Source organism: Rattus norvegicus, chromosome 1 (assembly GCF_036323735.1).
Source record: "Rattus norvegicus strain BN/NHsdMcwi chromosome 1, GRCr8, whole genome shotgun sequence".
NCBI lineage: Eukaryota > Metazoa > Chordata > Mammalia > Rodentia > Muridae > Rattus > Rattus norvegicus.
In genome coordinates, this window is record NC_086019.1 from 90169987 (window position 1) to 90189798 (window position 19812).

At 48.1% G+C, this 19812-nt stretch overlaps 1 protein-coding gene and 1 pseudogene across 7 annotated transcripts; one reads left to right on the forward strand and one right to left on the reverse strand.

Moving 5' to 3' along the window:
- Window positions 1-19812, forward strand: part of LOC102549342 (uncharacterized) — a 91639-nt pseudogene that overhangs the window by 14306 nt on the left and 57521 nt on the right.
- Window positions 1415-17824, reverse strand: Ceacam1 (CEA cell adhesion molecule 1). 7 transcript variants are annotated; one of them, NM_001033860.1, is made up of 9 exons: window positions 17686-17806; window positions 16558-16917; window positions 14842-15120; window positions 14111-14365; window positions 12065-12340; window positions 6037-6163; window positions 5170-5222; window positions 4554-4585; window positions 1415-3484 (listed from the first exon to the last, which is right to left on the reverse strand). In NM_001033860.1, exons 1-9 carry the CDS (start codon window positions 17747-17749, stop codon window positions 3371-3373), a joined length of 1560 nt encoding a protein of 519 aa, NP_001029032.1. In that variant the 5' UTR covers window positions 17750-17806; the 3' UTR covers window positions 1415-3370. The 7 variants fall into 7 exon arrangements, with proteins under 7 accessions (NP_001029032.1, NP_113943.1, NP_001029034.1 ...); NM_031755.2 differs by lacking the exon at window positions 6037-6163; NM_001033862.1 differs by lacking the exon at window positions 5170-5222.

The window sequence follows — 19812 nt, forward strand, 5'->3', positions numbered from 1 at the left end:
CCTGAGCACGGTTAACAGATTTCTCAATGATTCTAGCAGGTAGCCGTATTTTCTGTTTTCCATTGGCCTTCTCTGTACACTCCTTCGGTTCTGGGGATCAAACACAGAGCCTCGCCCTCCTGGGCAAGTGCTTTGTGTCTGGGCTGTCCCCTCAGCTCTCATTTCTCTGTCTTTTCTGAGGTATTTGTCCCTTTCCAGTTTTGTATAATTGTTCATTTCACTGTCCTCTGTCTTAGGGATTTATTTTTCCTCGGGTCAGGAGCCGTCTTCTCACTTCGCTCTCTCATGAATATGTGAGTTGGGCCATCAGGAAGACATTGTCAACCACACAGTTTGTGTCCTGCCTGAATCTGATGTCCTCATTTGACTGCGCTATGTGAAATTGCTTTTGACGAAGGGTGTGGGTAAGCACCGCGAACACAGTGGAGAAATCGATCCGCTTGGTATCTTAGGTGCGGCACCAGGGCTAAGGTTCATATGTGTGCATAGGGTAGAGGGACGGGGTGTGTAGGAGACACATCTGATGAGAAGTAGGGAATTATCTGAGGGGGTGATGGGGAAGTGAAAACACACGGAGACTGTTTTTTTAAAAAAAACAAACAGTTAAACACACACATAAAATAAATGTAAAACAAAGGAATCGTTGTGCCCAGGGGGATGAGCCTTTTTAAAGGAGTATTCACTCGGAGGCAGTGCCGTGACTTCCGGGAAGAGGTTGGGAGGGGCTAGAGAAATGCATGCAGGAGCCATCTGCAGAGATCTTCGGAGCCGAGCAGACGGTGGGATAAGGGCACACTGACAGCATCTGAGGAGTGACTGGTGTCAGGGCAAAATGGCGATGGTGCTGGAAAGCTCAAGTGTGAGGGTAGCACACCCTCGACCCCATCACAGAATGGACAGTGAGCCTGTGCTGTCTCCAGTGTCTTGGGTGTGTACAAGGGACAGGGAAGGGCAGGCCACACATGCATTTCCATGGCTTACAAATGAAGGAAATCAGATGACAGGGTAACTCTCAACGGAATTCATGCCTGGGACTTATTCAGGTCAGAGGTTTAAGAGGACAGACAGGGAATTTAACAAGGAGGGAAACAGGAGATGCTAGGGAGAGTTCAGTGTGAAAAAAAAAAAAAAAACCACGTGGAGGTCGTTCTGCGCTGAAGGCTGCTTTGCTACCTTGGAGAGCTGAAGCCACTTGGGTATTCTAGCACAGTAAACAACTCCTCCTGCCCAGGCGGCTCCAGTAATCAAAGGCAGTCGCAAGCCACATGCTCCCTCACACTGCCTCTCTCCAGCACCCCGTTTCCTGTGACTATCCTGTCAGTCACAGAGCACGTGTCGGGCATATACAAGACCCTGGCTTCTATCCAAAGCATGGCATAACCGAAAACAAGAAACAGAAAAACCCACCAAGTGGTATCAGTGATATATAAATTTTTATTATGAACATAGAGCAAATTTACAAATAACTCCGATTTGGCTTTAGCCGGGCAAAATGAAGTAACCCAGCATTGCGTGGGTGAAGCAAAATATACACAGGTCATGTTAGGGCTGGAAATCCCTGAAAGAAATCCCTGAGTGGGAGAACTAAACAATTCTCTCAGAAGCCTGTTAGGCATGGCATGAGACCAAATACTCGATATCAAATACAACCTTTGGTTAACAGGCACAGAGGGTGTGCCTTTGAACAGCGGGTTCCTGAGACTACATTTGCCTTTTCTCCGCTGCTGGGACTCATCCCTGGTGGAAAGGCAGGTTTCCGAGGCTACAGAAAGGCCATGGCTGGGTACGAGAACCCTGCTAGCAGCCCATTTCCAGTGATGCACTGTGTAGAATGTTCCAGGCTGTAAACAATGCCTCCGGTATGAGTGACTGTTCCTTTAAGGGCACACTTCACATGAACCAAACAGACAGAGGCCAAGGTTTCCTGAGAGTGCAGGGCAGACAGAATGTACGGGTGGCCAGGCCTAGTGGCCTGTGCTGTCATCCTAACAGGTAGGACACTGCATGAGGTATTAGAGTCAAAAGAAAGGGGAAACAAGGCAGAAAGTTCAGAGGGCAGCTGGAGGCTGATCCTAGGTTTCCAGAAACGGAGTTGGGTCTCTTTCTGGTGTAGATGAGGAAAGTTATTATTTTACTTTTTGAAGTTAAGCAGTTTCGTGAGAGTTTAAAAGAAACACAAGAAGGTAGACAAGCTAGAGATCTCAGAGGAAGACTGTCCGGGCTGTGGCCAGAACGACAGGATAAAAACGAGAAAGGAAAACTCAGGCTTTTCTTGACTAATACAGAAAAGTAGGAGCCTGACCCATGACAGTGGTTCTGCAAGGGACCGCCTCACGATTCACTTATTTATTTTTGGTTTGGAGCTCACGATCCAAAGGGCTTGCGTGCGGGGGGCCAAGGGAGACGTGAGATTTAGTTGCCCTAAGGCAAACTGATCAGCTCGCCCAGCGAAAGGAAAGTCAGCAGCTACAAATGTCAAATAGTGGATTGTCTTAGGAAGAGGAAAATTCCAACGCCTCCAAATATGGCTTCTTTTAAAATAATTTCGACACTCCTCAAAGGGTATCTCTCTGTTCCCTTTTCAAATTCCATATGTCTCTCAGTCCAAAACCGCCAGCCCTGCTTTCCTGGGCGCCATCCTGGTAGATGTGAGAAATGTCGTCTTTTCTTCTGCACCCTGCTTAGCAATTGCTGGTGTTTGCTGCCAAGGGGTTTCTCTAGTTGCTCTGAGTGGGTTTCCTGGAGAAGGGCTCAGGCGTGAAGACCCATGGTTCAGAGACTCTAATGTCACAGTAAATGTGACAGTTGGCTGGTGTGCGGACTGCCCAGCGAACGAATGCCTATGGCTTTGATCTTCATGTGTGGTGGCTTCGCATCAGCCTTAAGACATGGGATCGGCCATTTCCTGCTTCTGTTTTGCTTTGTTTGGTTTTGTGGTTTTTGGCATAAGCACTTAGGTGACCTCCGAGGTTTATCGAAATTCAAGTCAGACTCTGACAGGGCAGGACTTGGAGTTGGGTGGAGGAGTGAATGTGCTCAGAATACATCAATTTAAAACAGAAAAGTGAAGGGGTGGGCCGTTTTGGTTCCTCTCTCTCGGCCAAATTTTAATGCCTAGAAAGGGTTGGGTTTTCTGTAGGCTCCAGGATACACCTTTTCTTCTATTAACACGGAAGGAGTCAATAGAGTGTATACATGTGTGTGTGCGTGTGTGCATGTGTGTGTGTGCGTGCGTGTGTGCGTGTGTGTGTGCATGTGTGTGTGTGTGTGTGTGTGTGTGCACGCGCACGTGCGCGTGTGTGCAGGGACTCTCCCGTGAGGGAGAGAATCTGGGAATGCATCACTGGTGCAGTCAGCAGGACAGACAATGTCACTTCTTTTTGACTACCGAATAAACTGTTTCTGTGGGGCTTGAAGAGGCTGAAGTTGGTCGTTTGGATTGCTGGGCATTGAAGTTCAGGACAGAGTATGAGACGTCATCCACCTGCAAGTATGAGTGTTAGTCAGTGACATCAGCACCTCAGTGACATCAGCACCAAAGGTCAGGCATCACCTTGCTGGTGATCTTGCACCGCTATGCTGTGACCTCTGCGCAAGCTGAGCTGTGGGAGGGGGCTCCTGTCACAGTCAGCCATCCAGATGTGCGACAGAGCAGTACTGAATGGAAGCCAGATGTGCTCGAGGATGTGCACCGCCCGACTGCCTTTGCCCTTCGCAGGGAACGTGACAGCCAAGCGTGTCTGAGGGGAGGACGGGTTTGTGTGCTCCCTGTGGGTGGGGTCCACCTTTAAGAGTTGACACTGTGAAAGTGTCCTTATGACTTAAAGCACTCTTTGGCCTATGTGTGTGCTCTGTTGAAAGGCTTAAATGATAAAATTTTGGTAAAATTGTTATAAAATGAAGGAACAGGGTCTCAGGCCCATTGGAATGGAACCCATTCTTTGATGTCAGAGCAGGTCTAGACTGAAGGACAGAGAGTGCAGGTCTAGACTGAAGGACAGAGGGTGACGTGCTACTTTGTGTGGGCAGTGCTGTGTGCACATCAACTTGCTTAATTCTTTTAGTCTCTTTCTGAGGTAGGCAGAATGCCCATTGCCCTGGTGACAAAACTCGAGGATCACACAGTTCAAGTTCCTTGACAAGGCCCACAGAATCCTAGGAGTAATAGCCAGAAATTAAACACAGGGTGGAGATTATCCCAACGCACGCTCTTGTACTAGGCCCATGGGACTCATTAACCAATCTCTCTTTGCTTGGCGGCATTGAGGAATGTAGACCCAAACTGGCTTTCACAGTTGTCTCCAAAACTACCTCATTCTCAGCTTGGTGCGGTGACACACACTTGTCAACCCGGCACATGAAAGGCTAAGGCAAGAAAGAGGGTGGCCACAATTTCAAGGCCAGCCTCGGTTACATAGTTCAAAGGTTGCCAAGGCTGCATGGTGAGACACTGTCTCAAACCAACCAGCCAACCAACCAAAACAATACAGATCCCCGACTTTCCTCAGAGACATTTTTTAGAGCAAACAGCTAGCAAAAGCGGCAGCGCTTACCTTGTTAGGAGAGTCGTCAGAAGGACCCAGATCTAGGGGAGCAAGAGAGACTTATCAGTGCATGTAAATAAGGCTCTATGGTTTCTAGCAGGTGGAGGGGTTGGCTGGTGGGGAAGTGGCCCACAGTCAGTTCAGAAACTAGCTTCGCCCAGAGTCTGGTCTAGACCCACTGCATTGGTGCCAGAGGAGGAGCAGTACAGAGCCATTTCTGCTTTACCCAGGTCACAAGATGCCCAGAATTGATTGCCAGCAGCATGCACCAGTGGCAAGGAGGAACATGGAGGCCACGGCACCAGATATTCCACAAAACAAAGAAAGTTTCCCCGAGGTAGAATTCCCACATTTGTAACAGAGGTAGGGAAGGAGGCATTAGTGTGGCTCTGAGAAACGTGACTTCTTTATGGCCTGCCTAGCCTAGGAGGAATGAGCCCTTCTCCAGGGCTCTCTTGTGCCGTTCTTCTGAAGCTAGGAAGGGGGTGATTTGTGGGGTCCTTAGCATTGGGAAGTAGAGTTACCTTCAGTAAAAGGAAGGCATGGTCAATGGTCCCAGAATCCCCTGGGAGAGCATGCTACATGGCAGGACACCAATTCTCGTTGTGTGGTTGGCTTTACTTACTGTGGCTGGAGGTTGAGGGTTTGTGCTCTGTGAGATCTCGATGGTCACTTCCCCTAAATAAATATCAGACACTGTGACTACTATTCCCGCACACGGGGCCTTTGCTCCTGGAGTCGGGGAGGACGCTGTGGGCAGCTTATTCCTGGGGGCTCCTTGGTGGCAGTGATGAGGCCACATCACATCAACTTGGCACCGCCTTCCCTCCTGGTACCTCAGTGCATGATCGCACCGTGATCCCGGCTAGTGTTTGCTCTCCCCTCCTTGCCAGACTCAGTTTGCTTTCCTTTGCCCCTGGGTGCCATGGCCACACCCAGGGCTGGCACTTTATTGTTTTTGAACTATATCCCTAAGGTTGTAGCTTCTTATCTCTGCTGCTTCTGCACCTGCCCTGTGTTACATCTGTCCTGCTTGGTTTCCCCCAAGGTGGCTCTAGATCTTTTGTTTCTACTCATTTTCTTGACCAAGAGGACTTTAATGCTTCTTTTCTTCTTCGTCTTAGGGTCTCTTCTCAACCTATCCTCTGTCCCTCCTGCTGCTGTTTCCGTCAGCAGGACCTGCTACCTGCTTAGTCTTGCTGTTTCTTGGAGTGCCTCACTTCTCTCTCTTCTTGGACCTTGGCTTCCTGACCAGAGAATACAAGGACAAAATTGAATCTGTTCTTTAAGTAGGTGGGAATGGACTCCAAAGAATAGAGGCATTCAGGAACCATAAAAGCAGGGAAGCTGAGTTCACAGGATCCATGCTGAGAAGCAGAGGCTTAGGAGTGGAGAGGAAGTGCTCTAGCTCAGAGGCAGGAGAGAAGTCCTTGCCCACTCCCAAGCATGACACTAAGACCTGGAGAAAACAAAAAAGGAAAGACCGTCCTACCCGCCAGTCTTCCTGGAATAAAGGAAGTATGCCAGCGCTGCTATTAGGGCCACTCCAGCCACAGATCCAATCACAATGCCTGCAATGGCACCCTCTGAGAGGCCAGAATTTCCTTGTGTTGGATCAGCTGTCAGAGAAAGAAAAGACAAGAAGGAATGAAGTGAAAGCATTTTCCAGTGGTGCATCCTGGAGAGCTTCCAGCATGACTTTATTTCTGTTTGCCCCTTTGGGGAATATGTTGTCTGTGGGAAGGTTGATTGGCTGAGTTAGCAAAATGCCTCTTCCCTTCGCACCGTGCCCTAAGTTGGTTCTCCTTCTTCCTTCCAGTCCCCCAATTCCATCGAGTTTATTCTGGCAATCACCTGAAGCTGAGGGAATGTGAGACAGGGTGACTGCTATTGTGGATGTTAAAACTTGCAGTGTTTTCACAGCTGTATCTGTTCCACGGCGTCTCAGTTGTGGCAGTCGTGGGTAAGTGGTCCCTCATGGCTGCAATCTGATTGCCAGAAGGTACAGAGACCACGCTCTCTGCAGTGGGGTAGGAATGCAAGGCAGACTCTGTGAGAGCCCCTTTCTCTTGCTGTGTGACTGCAAGTACTCAGTCCTAACTTTGCAGGAACTGAGTTGTACCACGCTTGAAGACACACCTCCTCCTCTGCTTCCAGGCGATCCTATCTGCATATGGCCTGAGGGCTAGCCCAGGCTCATCGTCACAGACTAAGCCCATAAAAGCTATATCCTGGAAAATGAAAACTAGTAACTTACCAGGTTTGAGATTTTGCATCAGACCCACTCCCTTTTTCTCTCTCAGCCATGTGGTTTCACGTTTTGGATGACATGCGTGTCCCCATACCCCTGATGTAATTACACCTCTTTACCTCACCTCTCACTTCTTTACTCTTTGTTGTATGCAGTCATTTGAGGTTCAACCCTAGCCAGTTTGCTCGAGTGAATATTAACGCTAATGTTGGTAATCGTGGTAACAGTGTTTATGATATAGCTGGCTCGTACTTGTATCTGTTTTTTATCTATACGGTGAGTCTATCACATTGAAATTACTTCCATCTAAAGAGTGAAGATAACTGAGGCTTAAAAAGGTTTTTTTTCTTTTTCTAAAGTACGTAACTCTGTGTGGTCAATCAGAGGTAAGCCTAGCTACCTGATGTCAAGGCTAACACTAATGGTGGGGAACAAGTATAGCTAACATCTTCTTACTCCCTGCGTGTGTGTGGGAGCGTGCCCAGAGGGTTACTTGGTTATCGTATTAAATACTTAAAAACTACTATGAGCCAGGTATAGGATATAATGCAGCCTAGAATCCTAGCATTCAGGGCTGAGGCAGGAGGATTGTGAGTTTGAGAAGAGTCTGGGTTAGATAATGAGACTCTGACTCACAAAGCTCCATTAAACTAGAGGAAGGAAGGAAGTGGAGATGGGAATGAAGATGACAAGCGGAGACGAGCCTACAGAAAGCCGACATACCGGAAGTTCAACAATGATAACGACGCACCCTTTCCCCAGATTAACTTTGAAAAGGGAGGTAGCTGTTACTGAAATTTGAGACCTTACTAACATCCACTCTTCAGAATACTACGAATGCTAAGGGCACTCAACACTGATGTGCTAACAGTCCAGTAGCCTCGATGCAGAGAGGGAAGGGGAAGAAAGAAAACTGAACAGATATATAACCAATACGATTAGATCAATAAAAAAAGATGACGAAACTTCACAGTTTTTACTGACAAAATCGCTGAACACTGGTCTAGCTCAGTGTCACAAAGGCACACATGGAAATGCACAGCCAATATGGTACACAATGGGGCCACTGACGGCCTTCCCTCTAAGGCCAGGAAGAACACAGGATCCTGCTGTGACCACTTCTGTTCAAGAGATTCTTAGGAGCCCTAACAGAACTATGAGTCTAGACAATGACACAAAAGTGCCCAACTATAACGTGGTAAAAAAAGAGACAGATACCTGTAGGAGACACAAACTTGTTTGTAGAAGATCCTTAACATTCTACAGAATGTTCTCAGAACCAAACTAGCAAACCCAGCAAAATGTCGGCTAGCAAAATCAACATACCCAAATGAGCTGTATTTCTGCATATTAATACTGACCACGAACAACTAGAGTTCCTTTTCTTTTTCCTGGGAGTTCTAGAGATTGAACCTAGGGTGGTATGCAAGAGTTCAGCCACTGAGCGATAGTCCCACCATTCACAGTGAACTATCTGGAAGGAAATTAAGGAAGTATTTTATTTAGGAGAGGAACGAAAAGAATAAATACTTCGAATCGACTCCGACAAAGAGATAAAAGGCTCGCACTACCGAACACTGCTGTGACAGATGAGGAAAGAAGATAGGAAGTGAGAGACGCCAGGCTTGAGGGCTGGGAGGCAAATCTCAATATTATTGTTTCGTGACTGGAGGTTGAGCCCAGGGCCTTGTGCACAGTAAGCAAATGTTCTACCACTGAGCTGTATTCCGAGATCTGCCTTTTAACTTTTTGAAACAGGGTGTCACTAAATTGCTCAGGGTGGCCTTGAACTAGCTGCGTTGGGCACTCCGAGTTGGCACTTCCGCTTTAGCTCCTCAAGTGGCTGCTCTTGACAGTCCCGAGGCAGCCTGTCTGGAAGGTGTGTTTAACTAGATGCTGATATTACTGAAGTACTCTATCAGTTCTACGCACATTGGATTACAACCCCAGTGGCATTTTATACAGAAATAGAAGGAAATCTACTCTAGCTGTCCTAGAACTCACTAGAGAGACTAGACTGCCCTCGAACTCTCTGAGATCCGCCTGTCTCTGCCTCCTGCGATCTGCCGCTTGAGGGAAGTGCCATCACACCCAACCTTCACAGTATCTTGAAATGGAAAAGCAAAATTGCATGAACATCCTTTATGATTTCATAATTGTAGTACAATCTATTTAAGCTCATCCCCGACTGGCTTGCATATTAAAGGAGACTCAGGCTATGGCTATTTTATTTGGCTTTGACAATTACTACGGGGTCACCCCAAATCTACTCTTCTGCTGCTGGCCTGGCTACCTTCCCAGCAGTGAACCCCAGATGCTTGCTATCTGTCCTGGCCAGCTGCTCATGGTCCATCTCCCCCTCACGCTCCCAAACCCCCATCTCTCCTCCAACCAGGTCACTCCAAGCCCACCTACGTCTAATCCCTCCAGTAATTGGCTGTAGCCAATTTGCTGTGTATTGAAATGCTAAGTGTGCCCCCCACCAAGACCTGCTTGCCCCAGAGTCCAGAGAGTCTGCAATGGACTCAAGTGGAGCTATGTGACCCCCAAATTATTTCTAATTGGTAAATAAAGACGCCAACAGCCAATAGCTGGGCAGGAGAGACAGAGGTGGGTCTGTCTCTCCTTAGGGGGTCCAGGGATAATGGGGGGGTGGTGGAGAGAAAAAGGAAGAAGAAGATAAGGAAGAAGATGAGGGAAAAAGTCATCACGGGTTAGGAATCAAGAAACCATGGCTCTGGGGACTGGAGTTAAGAGCAGCCCAGGTGAAACATAGTAATAACTCGGGGTCATTGATAGGAAATAAATTTTGATAGCACAGTAGATAGCACAAATAGATTTTGATGTCTGAGGAGGTAGAGAGCAGAAGGAAGGTGACCAGAGACTGCGTGGGGCAGGAGGGAGTGGGGAGTTGCTGGCCAGGGCACAAGGTTTAAGATAGACCGGAAGGTTAAGTTTGAAAGGTATGACACATCAGGACAGTTATAATCCACCGTAATGTATTGCAAAGAAACGAACAATAAATTTCAAACGTCTTAGCATAAGACAATGCTAAAAGAAGTTAGAGACATGCCAATCATCTTGGTTTAATCATTCAAAACAGAAGCTAGATAGTATTTCTCCTAGATGCATTCAATTATTACATCAATTTAAACACCATCACGAACAATAAACAAAGGATTTTACCAGGAAAGTGCTATTCTACTTCCAGAATAGCAGAAAATACTTATAAATAAAACATCTGACAAGAGGCTAATATATTCAGAATGCGTAAGAAACTCCAACATTAGTAGAAAAACAAACAAAAACCCCCCAAACATCCCAACTTAAAAACAAGGAAAGGGGGGCTGGGGATTTAGCTCAGTGGTAGAGCGCTTACCTAGGAAGCGCAAGGCCCTGGGTTCGGTCCCCAGCTCCGAAAAAAAAAAAAGAACCAAAAAAAAAAAAAAAAAAAAAAAAAAAAAAAACAAGGAAAGGACTTGAATAGTTTTTTTAAAAAAGTGTATAAATGGCCAGCAAGCACATAAAAGATGTCCCACTTCATTTCTCAGTCATAAGCAAAAGGGAAATCAAAATCACAATAAAATACATGTCTTAGAATAGATACCTTTAAAAAACCAAACAGAAAACAGGAGTTTTGGAACATATAAAAGAAAAAAGATAGATCTGGAGGGTAAAATGTAACCATGAGACATAGCATTGTGGCGACGCAAAAGAAAAAAAATCCAGGACTGTAGAGGGTGGAGCTGGTTTAAAGTAAGCTTTGGGAATGGTCAGTGGTGGTGGTGACAGAGCAGCATGGAGGCTTTATGTCGCTGACCTGTACATTTTAGAATCTCTGAAATGGTGAATCTTAAAAATTAAATTTTGGGGGTAGGGGTGTTTTGCCTGCATGTATTTCCGTGTACCACATGCGTGCCTGGTATCCGAGGGAACAGAAGACAGTGCTGAATCCCTTGAAACTGCAGATACAGGGCACGAGCTGCCATGTGGGTGTTGGCAGTTGAACCCTCACCTTGGGAAGAGCAGTCATCTCCCCAGTCCCATAAACCATATACACACTACTGCACACCAATGAAAGGTATCAGAAAAAACGGTCTTATATAGAGAGGCCCCACTGTCAATGCCAGTAGAAGCATAAAAAACTCAGTGTGTGGGTCAACAAGACGGCTTAGCTGGTAAGGGTGCCCGTCAGTCCCTGCTCCCCACCGCCACACTTCAGCGAATGTATAAATAAATGTGGGTAAGCGAGATGGCTTAGCAGGTCCCACGCTTGCTGCCAAGCCTAACCCACCTGAGTTCAATGCCCCATCTCCAGAGAACTGGCTCTCACAACGCGCCCTCTGACCTCCGCTCCTGGGCGTGGTCCGAGCATACAAAGTGAAGAGATGCAAATGTAGTAAGAGACTCAGTACAGGTCCCTGCCGTCTGTGGATTTTACGCGCATGAATCAAACAAGCCTTGGATCTAAACTACTCAGAAAAAAAATGTCACAGCAAAAAATGTCTGGTTCCCTGCTGTCTTGGACGGTTAAGATTAGTGTTTGTGTAGTATTCATACTATGTATTGGAAATAATGTAGGGTTTGAGTGTGTGTGAGCATGTGCAGGGTAGCTCGAGTGTTTTACTATATTCTAAGGGTTCTCTGTCTGACTCAGACCCTAAACTCTTAAATCACTTTGAAGTTCTATTTACTATATTTTGAAAGGGTCTCACAATGTAACCTGACTGGCCTTGTACTCCTATCCCCCTACCCCTGCTTCGTTCTCTCTGTCTCTGTCTCTGTCTGTCTCTGTGTCTCTCTCTCTCTATCTCTCTCTGTCTCTGTCTGTCTGTCTGTCTGTCTTTCTCTCTGTCTGTCTCTGTCTCTCTGTCTCTGTCTCTCTGTCTCTGTCTCTCTGTCTCCCTGTCTCTATCTCTCTCTGTCTCTCCCTCTGCCCCCCCACCCCTCTCTCTCTTTCTCTCTCTCCAGGGTCTTACTATGTAGCCTGTAGTTCCAGGGTAGCCCGGAACTTGATACGTAGGCAAGGCTGCTTGGGAACTCACAGAGACCCACAGGTCTCCGCCCCTGGTGTGCAGGATTCAAGGCACCATGCTTAGCTTGCCTTGTGTTTTACTGTGAATTGATTCACATCCATCACCGTGGCGGTTGTATTTGTATCTAGAACTGTATTTTTCTCCCTGTAACTTCTACCCATCTTGCACACCCTTGGTAAAGAAATTGCACCCGCCCTCAGCACTGTGGAGTAAGACAGGTGGAGAGCACTTACGTATTACGTCCAGCTTGATTGGGTGACTTATCCTGAAACTGACCGGGTTGGAGATCTCACACTGATAGTCCCCGGCATCTTCTCTCTTAATAGGGTCTATTCTGAGGGTGCTGTTGTCCTGGGAGAGCGTCATCCTGTCTGTGAGCTGCAGACTCTGGCTATTGAAAAGCCATCGGACGGAGACTCCAGTGTCCTTTGAGAAGCAGGTCAGGGTCACAGAGCCTAGTTCTTTGACTGTGGTGTTGGTGATTTGGATGGAGGGCTGAGTCACTGGCTCTGTGGACAAACAGAGAAGATCAGCTCAGAGGCCTTCATCCTCAGAGATCTCAACCAGCTCCCAGGGCCCACAGAGGGAAACGGCCCTCTGTAAGGTCACAAGTTTGGGTTCAAAATAAGATCTGTGAAGAGAGAGATGTAAATTCCTCCTACCCAGATCACCCACAGTGACTCTTGACTCAGGGTATCTGTGTAGATTCCTCCCCAGGAGCCTCTCCATCCCATAGGTCCAGAAACCTCGCTGGGGGCTCGGGGAGGGGATGTTTTTCCCATTGATTTTTGTGCGAAGTCTTTCAGGGAGTGTGGTGTCAGGTACTTTCATTATAAAATATCTTTCTATGTTGTAGATAATTTGTCATGGGATTAAGATGGCCCAGCTAATCTTAAAGATGTTAAAGCCTAGACCTCGGGATGGGGAGAATCCCAAACTAAGGAATTTCTATTAAGAGAGAGATGTTGTCTCCTGGCTGCACAGGTATGGATTAAATACCACAGCGAGGGAGTAAACGGTCGCAGTGTTAACAACAGCTTGCCGTTCTCATCCTCACTATGGGTTTCTTTTCAAGGCAAGGTCTCACTGTACAGTCCTGGCTAGCCTGCAACTTGCTGTGTAGACCAGGCTGTCCTTAAACTCAGAGACCCACCTGCTTCAGCCTCCTGAGTGCTGGGATTAGAGGTGTGCGCCACCACACGTGGGCCTTACTGCAGAGGTCTCTTGGTGCTTTTCTCGTCCGTTCCTCTACACAGAAACTCAGCATAAAGGTCTCTGTTCTGCAGGCCACTGTCCCTCACTGTTCTCAGTGATTGGCACATGCTGGTGTCCAGAACTCACACCACTGGACCTTTAGATCAGGACACGGTTCAGAGCCAACCGCCCCAAAGTTCACTTTTTCACTTTTCTAGTCTTTGGGAACAAGCAAAACCCCATGGACTCTTTGCTGTCCATCAGTGACCTTTTATTTTAGGTTAGTTGTTTTGCATGTTTTTTTTTTGTTTTGTTTTTAAAAGTAGGATCTTGGGGTTGGGGATTTAGCTCAGTGGTTGAGCGCTTGCCTAGGAAGCGCAAGGCCCTGGGTTCGGTCCCCAGCTCTGAAAAAAAAGAACCAAAAAAAAAAAAAAAAAAGTAGGATCTCACTATGTAGCTTTGGCTGTTCTGGAACTCACTATGTAGACCAGGCTGGCCTCAAACTCATAAATCTCCTCCTCCTCCTGTCTCTCCCTCCTTAGTGCTGGGCTTAAGGATGTGTACCACCACACTCTGCCTACATCTATTTTTTTAAACCCCGAGAGGAGCAAGTGAAAGAGAATCATCAAATCGCCAGTGGCATGGCTCAGAACAGGGCTCCCAGGTCATCTCCTGTAGCACAGTCTTCCCAACCGCCCGCCCAGTGAGACAGGAACAGAGCTCAGGGCTGCCGGTTCCCATCTGGGGGAATTTTTCTCCTCCCCCTTGGAGAAAATGAATGTGAGCATAGTTCAAAGCCCTGACTGTTCCTTGTGGGTCACAGAGATCGTAGAAAGAAAATGGAAGTGGAGGAAGGAACCCTCCCTCCCCTGGGAAGTCCCTTACACCACCTGAGGCTCCCCGACTCCAAGCTCAATCCCAGATGAGCCAGGAGAAACAGAAAAGGGTTCGACATACGGATGGAGGAAGACGCTCTGGGGAGGATTGAGTTCTGCTTGTTGCCGTAGAAACGGGCTGGAAATCAAGTTTTGCATCTTCCCAGAACACCAACAGAGTCCACTCCAACCCTTCAGAGAGCCACTTACCAAAGACTGTAATGTTCTTGACTGTGGTGCGACTGAGGCCAGTGACAGTGTTATTGACGAAGCAGGCATAGGTTCCGCTATTGTTAGTAGTGATGTTGGAGATAAAGAGCTCTTGGGAGGATGTCTGGAGCTTCTCATTGATAAGCCAAAAGTACTGTGCGGGAGGGTTAGAGTCTGCATGGCAGGAGAGGTTGAGGTTTGACCCTTGATGCAAATAAATATCTGGAGGGGATATAACTGGGGCGTCCGGACCATCTGGAGCAAACAGAATAAAAAAGCCACATTCGACATCAACAAATGCAGGGGGGAGGGAATCCTGGTCTGTAGAAGGCTACAGTATCTGTGCTATGACTTCAGTTAAGCGGGGCCCAGACAGAGCCTGGGTGCAGGTTAGTAGCGGGGACTCATGTAGCGTGTATGCGCCCTGATCCATCACAAGCGCATACATACACGACGACCCCACTGGACATTCAAGTGATCGTTGAGCCTGTGTCCAAGATGTCCCCTGTGACTCCATCATGGCGAGACTCTCTAGACAAGAGTAATCCCTCCAGCCCATTCCAGCTCAGTGCTGGGCCTGACTTCACGTGCTTGGGCTGGGCCAGTGTACCATGGCCCCACCTAGATAGATATGTGGCGGGTCGGCCATGAACCCAGGAGCGACTGTGTGTCCTGCTCTAGCCCTCTGTATTTAGGCAGTTGTAGCAAGCATGGGAAAGACGTTTACTCACAGATAACGTCCAGGTTGAATGGGTCACTTCGATTGAAAGTCGCTGGGTTCCGGGCTTCACACTCATAGTATCCTTTGTCAGTCCTCCTGACGTTGAGTAAAGTGAGAGTCCTGTTGCCCTCAGAGAACGTCACCCTGTCACCTTCTGAGAGGCTTTCACCATTTCTGCTCCACAGGTAGCTGGTATTGTTAGTGTACGGTTCACACATTAATGATACGAAGGGCTCACCCTCCATGGGATTGGAGTTGTTACCTGTGACGTTGGGCTTTTGTAATGCGGCTGTGCAGAAAACAGAGAGAAGATTGCCCTGTATGATACCTCTGATCCTTACAACGGCCTCTTTCAATCTGAGCTGATCTCTCCCTGCCAACCCAGATCCTTAAAGAACCAGGAAGGAGGCAAATTACAGGCAGATGGGGTAGCTGAGTGCTCAGAGATGACGGGGCCTCCTGAACTGTGTGTGGGAGAAGCAAGGGCTTTCTCATGAGTAAATTGAGCTGCAGTTTGGTGATGGACAGATTCAAGACTCGGAATCAGAGACCTAATTTTATCTCCTGGTGCTCACTGATTCATTGTATGCCTCGAGACACAATGGGTCCAGCTGCCAGGACCTCTACTGCTCAGTGTAGACAGGTGCCCCCAAAGCCTTTGCTGTTCGGGGGTGCCCTACAGATAGGTAGTGATGATGCTTCCCACTGAGCTTCCCTGAGAAACCTCACAGCCTGTCAGATAGCTCACACAAGAGACCTGGATCTGCCTGGCATTCAGGTTGGGCTGGGCCACAAAGGGGGGGGGGGCATTCTTGTCAGGTGTTTGATGCTGACTGACATGAATCAGAGATCCCTAAAAAGAGAAACCCAAGTTCAAGAAATTATCTAAAAGAGTAAAGAGTACCTAATAAGGTCTGCAGGGTGTGGCCCTGGACAGATAAGCTCGTGCCACCCAGGGCCTGTGCGACCCTGCCTCAGTTTCCCTCTAACAAGACACATGGTAATGATCATTGCCATGCCTGGGAATTAACCTTAAACGGGAACAACGACCTGACCTTCCATGAACCAGAGTCGATGACTACTTGCCGACAGGAAATGATCCCTGGGCTGGACACCCTGGAGAGCAAGGAGCTGCCACTGTGCACTGTCCCCTCCCGTCTTTTCAGGGCTTTCGGTGACGTCTCATAGGAGCATTGGAACAGTTGGCTGGCCGACTTTCATACCTCTCCACCTATGTGAGCACACTGAGTCTCAGAAGGAGATACCCAGGTGAGCTGCCTCAGACATGGCTCTCACTAGGTGACTGTCACCAGCAGATAGGCCATTGTCCCTGTCAGCTCTGACAAGAGGTCAAATTTCAGCCCAGTCTCAAAGCTTCCCAGGCTCCCGTCCAGGCTGGGACAGAGTCTGGAGCAAAGCCTCTGGGAGAATCTCATGCTTCCCTCAGCCAGGCAAGCCTGAGTCCTGAAGGGTCTTTCTCAAGGCCATGTTCAGGATAAGCATCCTAAGATACTGGGCAGAGTCTGACATCCTCAGACTGAGTTCACCGTCTCTTCTCTGAAAGAGTGGGTCCAAGCGAGGCATCCCGGTTTGTTTCTGTTCGTCTCCACTCGGCGTGTCCTGTACTAAGTGCTCGAACCACAGTGTGGGGGGCATAGTGGAGTCATCTAGGATTGGCAGTTCTGTGTGTGAACCCAGGACCCGGAGGTTACAGAGAAATACTTACGGTATACACGAAATTGCACAGACGTTTGTATAGGATTAAATTGTTGATCAAACACAGATAGTGTGTAGGCTCTCTCGTCAGTCTTGTTGACATTTTGGAAGAACAAGGATCCATTGCTGTATATTGTCTCTCTGCCGCTGTATGCAGGTCCTGTTTTACTCATATTATCGGATCTTATATATCGTGCAATTTCACTGTCTGGATTCAAAGTGGTTCCCTTGTACCAGTAAAAGACTTGGAACTCCTGCGGCAGATTGTGAGCGAGTAAAAGAACGCTCTTCTCCTCAACAACGTTGGGTGGCACAGCGTCTACGGTGACTTGGGCAGTGGTGAGAGGGCTCCAGTAGGTTAAAAGTGAGGCTAAAAGGGAGGAGAGAAAGATCTATCAATATCAGGACCTTCGCAACTCTCGGCCTTGCTGTGAGCGAGTGTCCTACTGGGTGGCGGCCAGCATCACCTCCGTTCCTCAGCAGTGCTAACCCTTTCCCCTGTAGGAAATGGTCTCTCGGAGTTCACACAGGTCCTGCTCACTGCCCTCAGATCCCTGCTCACACACAGAATCTTTGCTGAGTGTAGGGTATCTTCTCTGACCTCCTCCTCTAAAGACCCTGAGTCTTCATTTTCTGATCTTTGCCTGCTTCGTTTCTCCTGAAGTGTTTGTCCACCTGACCCCACCTTCTAGATGTCCTCGCTGGTCTGTCTCTCTGCTCAGGAGAACCAGGGCTGTGAGGAGGACCAGTTTGATTTTGGCTTAACCCCCGCTGCCTGGCACAGGCTCATATACCTGCGTGAGAATCAGTGTCCCGGAGGAGGGTTTATTTGCAAACTTCTCAGGGTGGCATCCGATGGTGCTGTTTACTTGCCCCAGTTGGGTTTTACACGGGGTCACCCTGACAGAGCTGTGGACTTCAGTCTTCAGGATGCCCTGGCCAGTGCCATAAACTTAACAACGGGGAACAACGGAGTTTCTCCTCACCACTTGCCCCTTCACATTCACCCAGAGCTTCCTGTTGCTGTCAGGCTTCAAGCAGAAGCCAGATGTCCCTCCTCAGGTTCCTTTCCTCTCCCAGAAGACCCCATCCAGTCTCGGAGCTCCCCTGCTCTCTACCTCGAGGAATGTCTCCTTACCTGTGAGCAGTAGTCCCCTCCAGGGAATCTGCCCTCTGAGGAGACGAGCCGAGGCTAGCTCCATAGTCTCTGCTGCCTGCTAGGTTCTTCTCTGGGGAAGAGATTTGGCTCCAACACGGCTGCCTGCCAAGCCTGGCTGCTCTGGTAGCCACCCTGCTTTTCATAGCAGAAGCGAGTCTCCTCCCAGAGGAGGGCACCTCCCAGAGTCACGTGGGCTGGGGGGTGGAGCCTGCGACTCTGACAATGCTGTTCTCTCAGTGCTGTCCTCCCATCCTTCTGTTCCTCTCTTTTCGGTTCATTGTTCTAGAACATACTTTGAGCAGCAAGGCTGAGAAGTGTCCTGTGCCCTGGCCTTGTGGCCAGCAGCAGCAGCAGCAGGAATTCCTGCCCTTCCAATAGCCTAGAGTGACACAAAACCCCAGGGGAGCCCTGTATGCCCTGTGTTCTCAGTACTTGGGGAAGGTGGAGTTTTCTCCCAGCAGGAAGTGGCAGAGTTATCTCTAGGGTTGGGAGAGGCCTAGGTAAGTGGTGACCGGGTAGGGCCCCATCCATTGTCACTGGTGACACCAGTCAGATGTCTGATCCAAGGATACATACAAGTTGTCTCAGCTGGTTTGAATCCTGAGTGTGCAGAAGTATCTGTGTGTCTTGGAAAGAGGACTATGTGCTCCATCTTCCTATGGTGGGCATCAAGGAGACCTCCCCAGCTTCCTGTGCTGGCTGAATGTGATTCAGGTCTGCCCATGTCCTCCCTGGTCTTTGCAGGACGCCTTTGTTCTCCTTGGTGAACGCCCTGGGATCTCCCATCTTTCCCCATGGATGATGGAAGACGGAAGGGATTACATAGGGTGTCCTTGCAGAATGGAGTTCTCAGAGATACAGGAACGAGCCAGTAGGAGAGTATGGTTATGTGAGGGAGCTAGCTTCAAGTCTGTCGGAACTGAGATAGAAACCAGGCTGCAAGCTAGGTTCATGGCCTAGGAGTTTTCCCAGCTGATTATATGGTTCAATGGCTCCCCCTGGTATTCATGACGAGAGCTGCAGCTCATGTCTAGGCTACCCTAAGGATGGTAACCAGGCTCCCAAGGCTGTGGTGGAACTGAGCACTAAGTTTCCCAGAAAAGCCCAGGTGTGTAGGTCCTTTGAGGATCCACTCAGCGTTTTGCTAGAGACTTTTATAGCAGCGAAGTGAGACTCGCTGCCATTTTGATCTGCAGTTCCACGATGACTAATGACGTTGAACCCCCTTCCCCATGTGTCTAGTAGCTCATTTGTACATCTTGTTCAGGGGCAGGAATGTCCAGAACTTTGCTCTCTCTAAAATTGACTTATTATGACTTTTAAATTTTAAAGCAAAGTACATTCATTCACCAACAATAACATAGTTTAGAACTGTAACATTAAAATAAAAACAAAACAAAACAAACAAACAAACAAAAAAACCTCGGAAGCCTCTCGGTGTTTGTAATTCCTGATGTGTTAGTATTTGAGATTCAGTTGTAGTTAAGTCAGCATCCCTTGGAATTTAAAAAGAATTCATAATTATAACTATTGAAGCATACTTCTGAGTGTCTTCACTCTCTATAATTTTTATAGCTGGAATTCTTGTTTAAAAAATAATGTACCCTAAGTTGGTGCTACTAACAAGACCCACACTGTACATGAACATTTAAACAATGAAAAGCAGAACTTCAAATCCAGGCCTCCTAGTACGGTATTAGCCCTGCACGGAGTCCCAAGTGGACACGTGTTACACGTCGAGAGAGCATTCAAAGGACCCACACAAAGCACAGCATAGCATGTATGTGAGCTCATTAGGGAGCGTTTGTCTCTTTAAAATTACCTCATCATTGCCAGGTGGTGGGCACACCTTTACCCCAGCACTCAGGAGGCAGAGGCAGGCAGATCTCTGTGAGTTCGAGGCCAGCCTGGTCTACAGAGTGAGTTCCAGGACAGCCAGGGCTACACAGAGAAACCCTGTCTTGAAACCACACCAAACCACACTCCTTCATGTTCTCCTTCCTTAATGTTGTACCGCATCTCCACATATCTAATTACATACATACATGCATACATTAGAGGCCAGGATCCACATACAAGAAAGAACATATGATTTTTTTTCTTCCT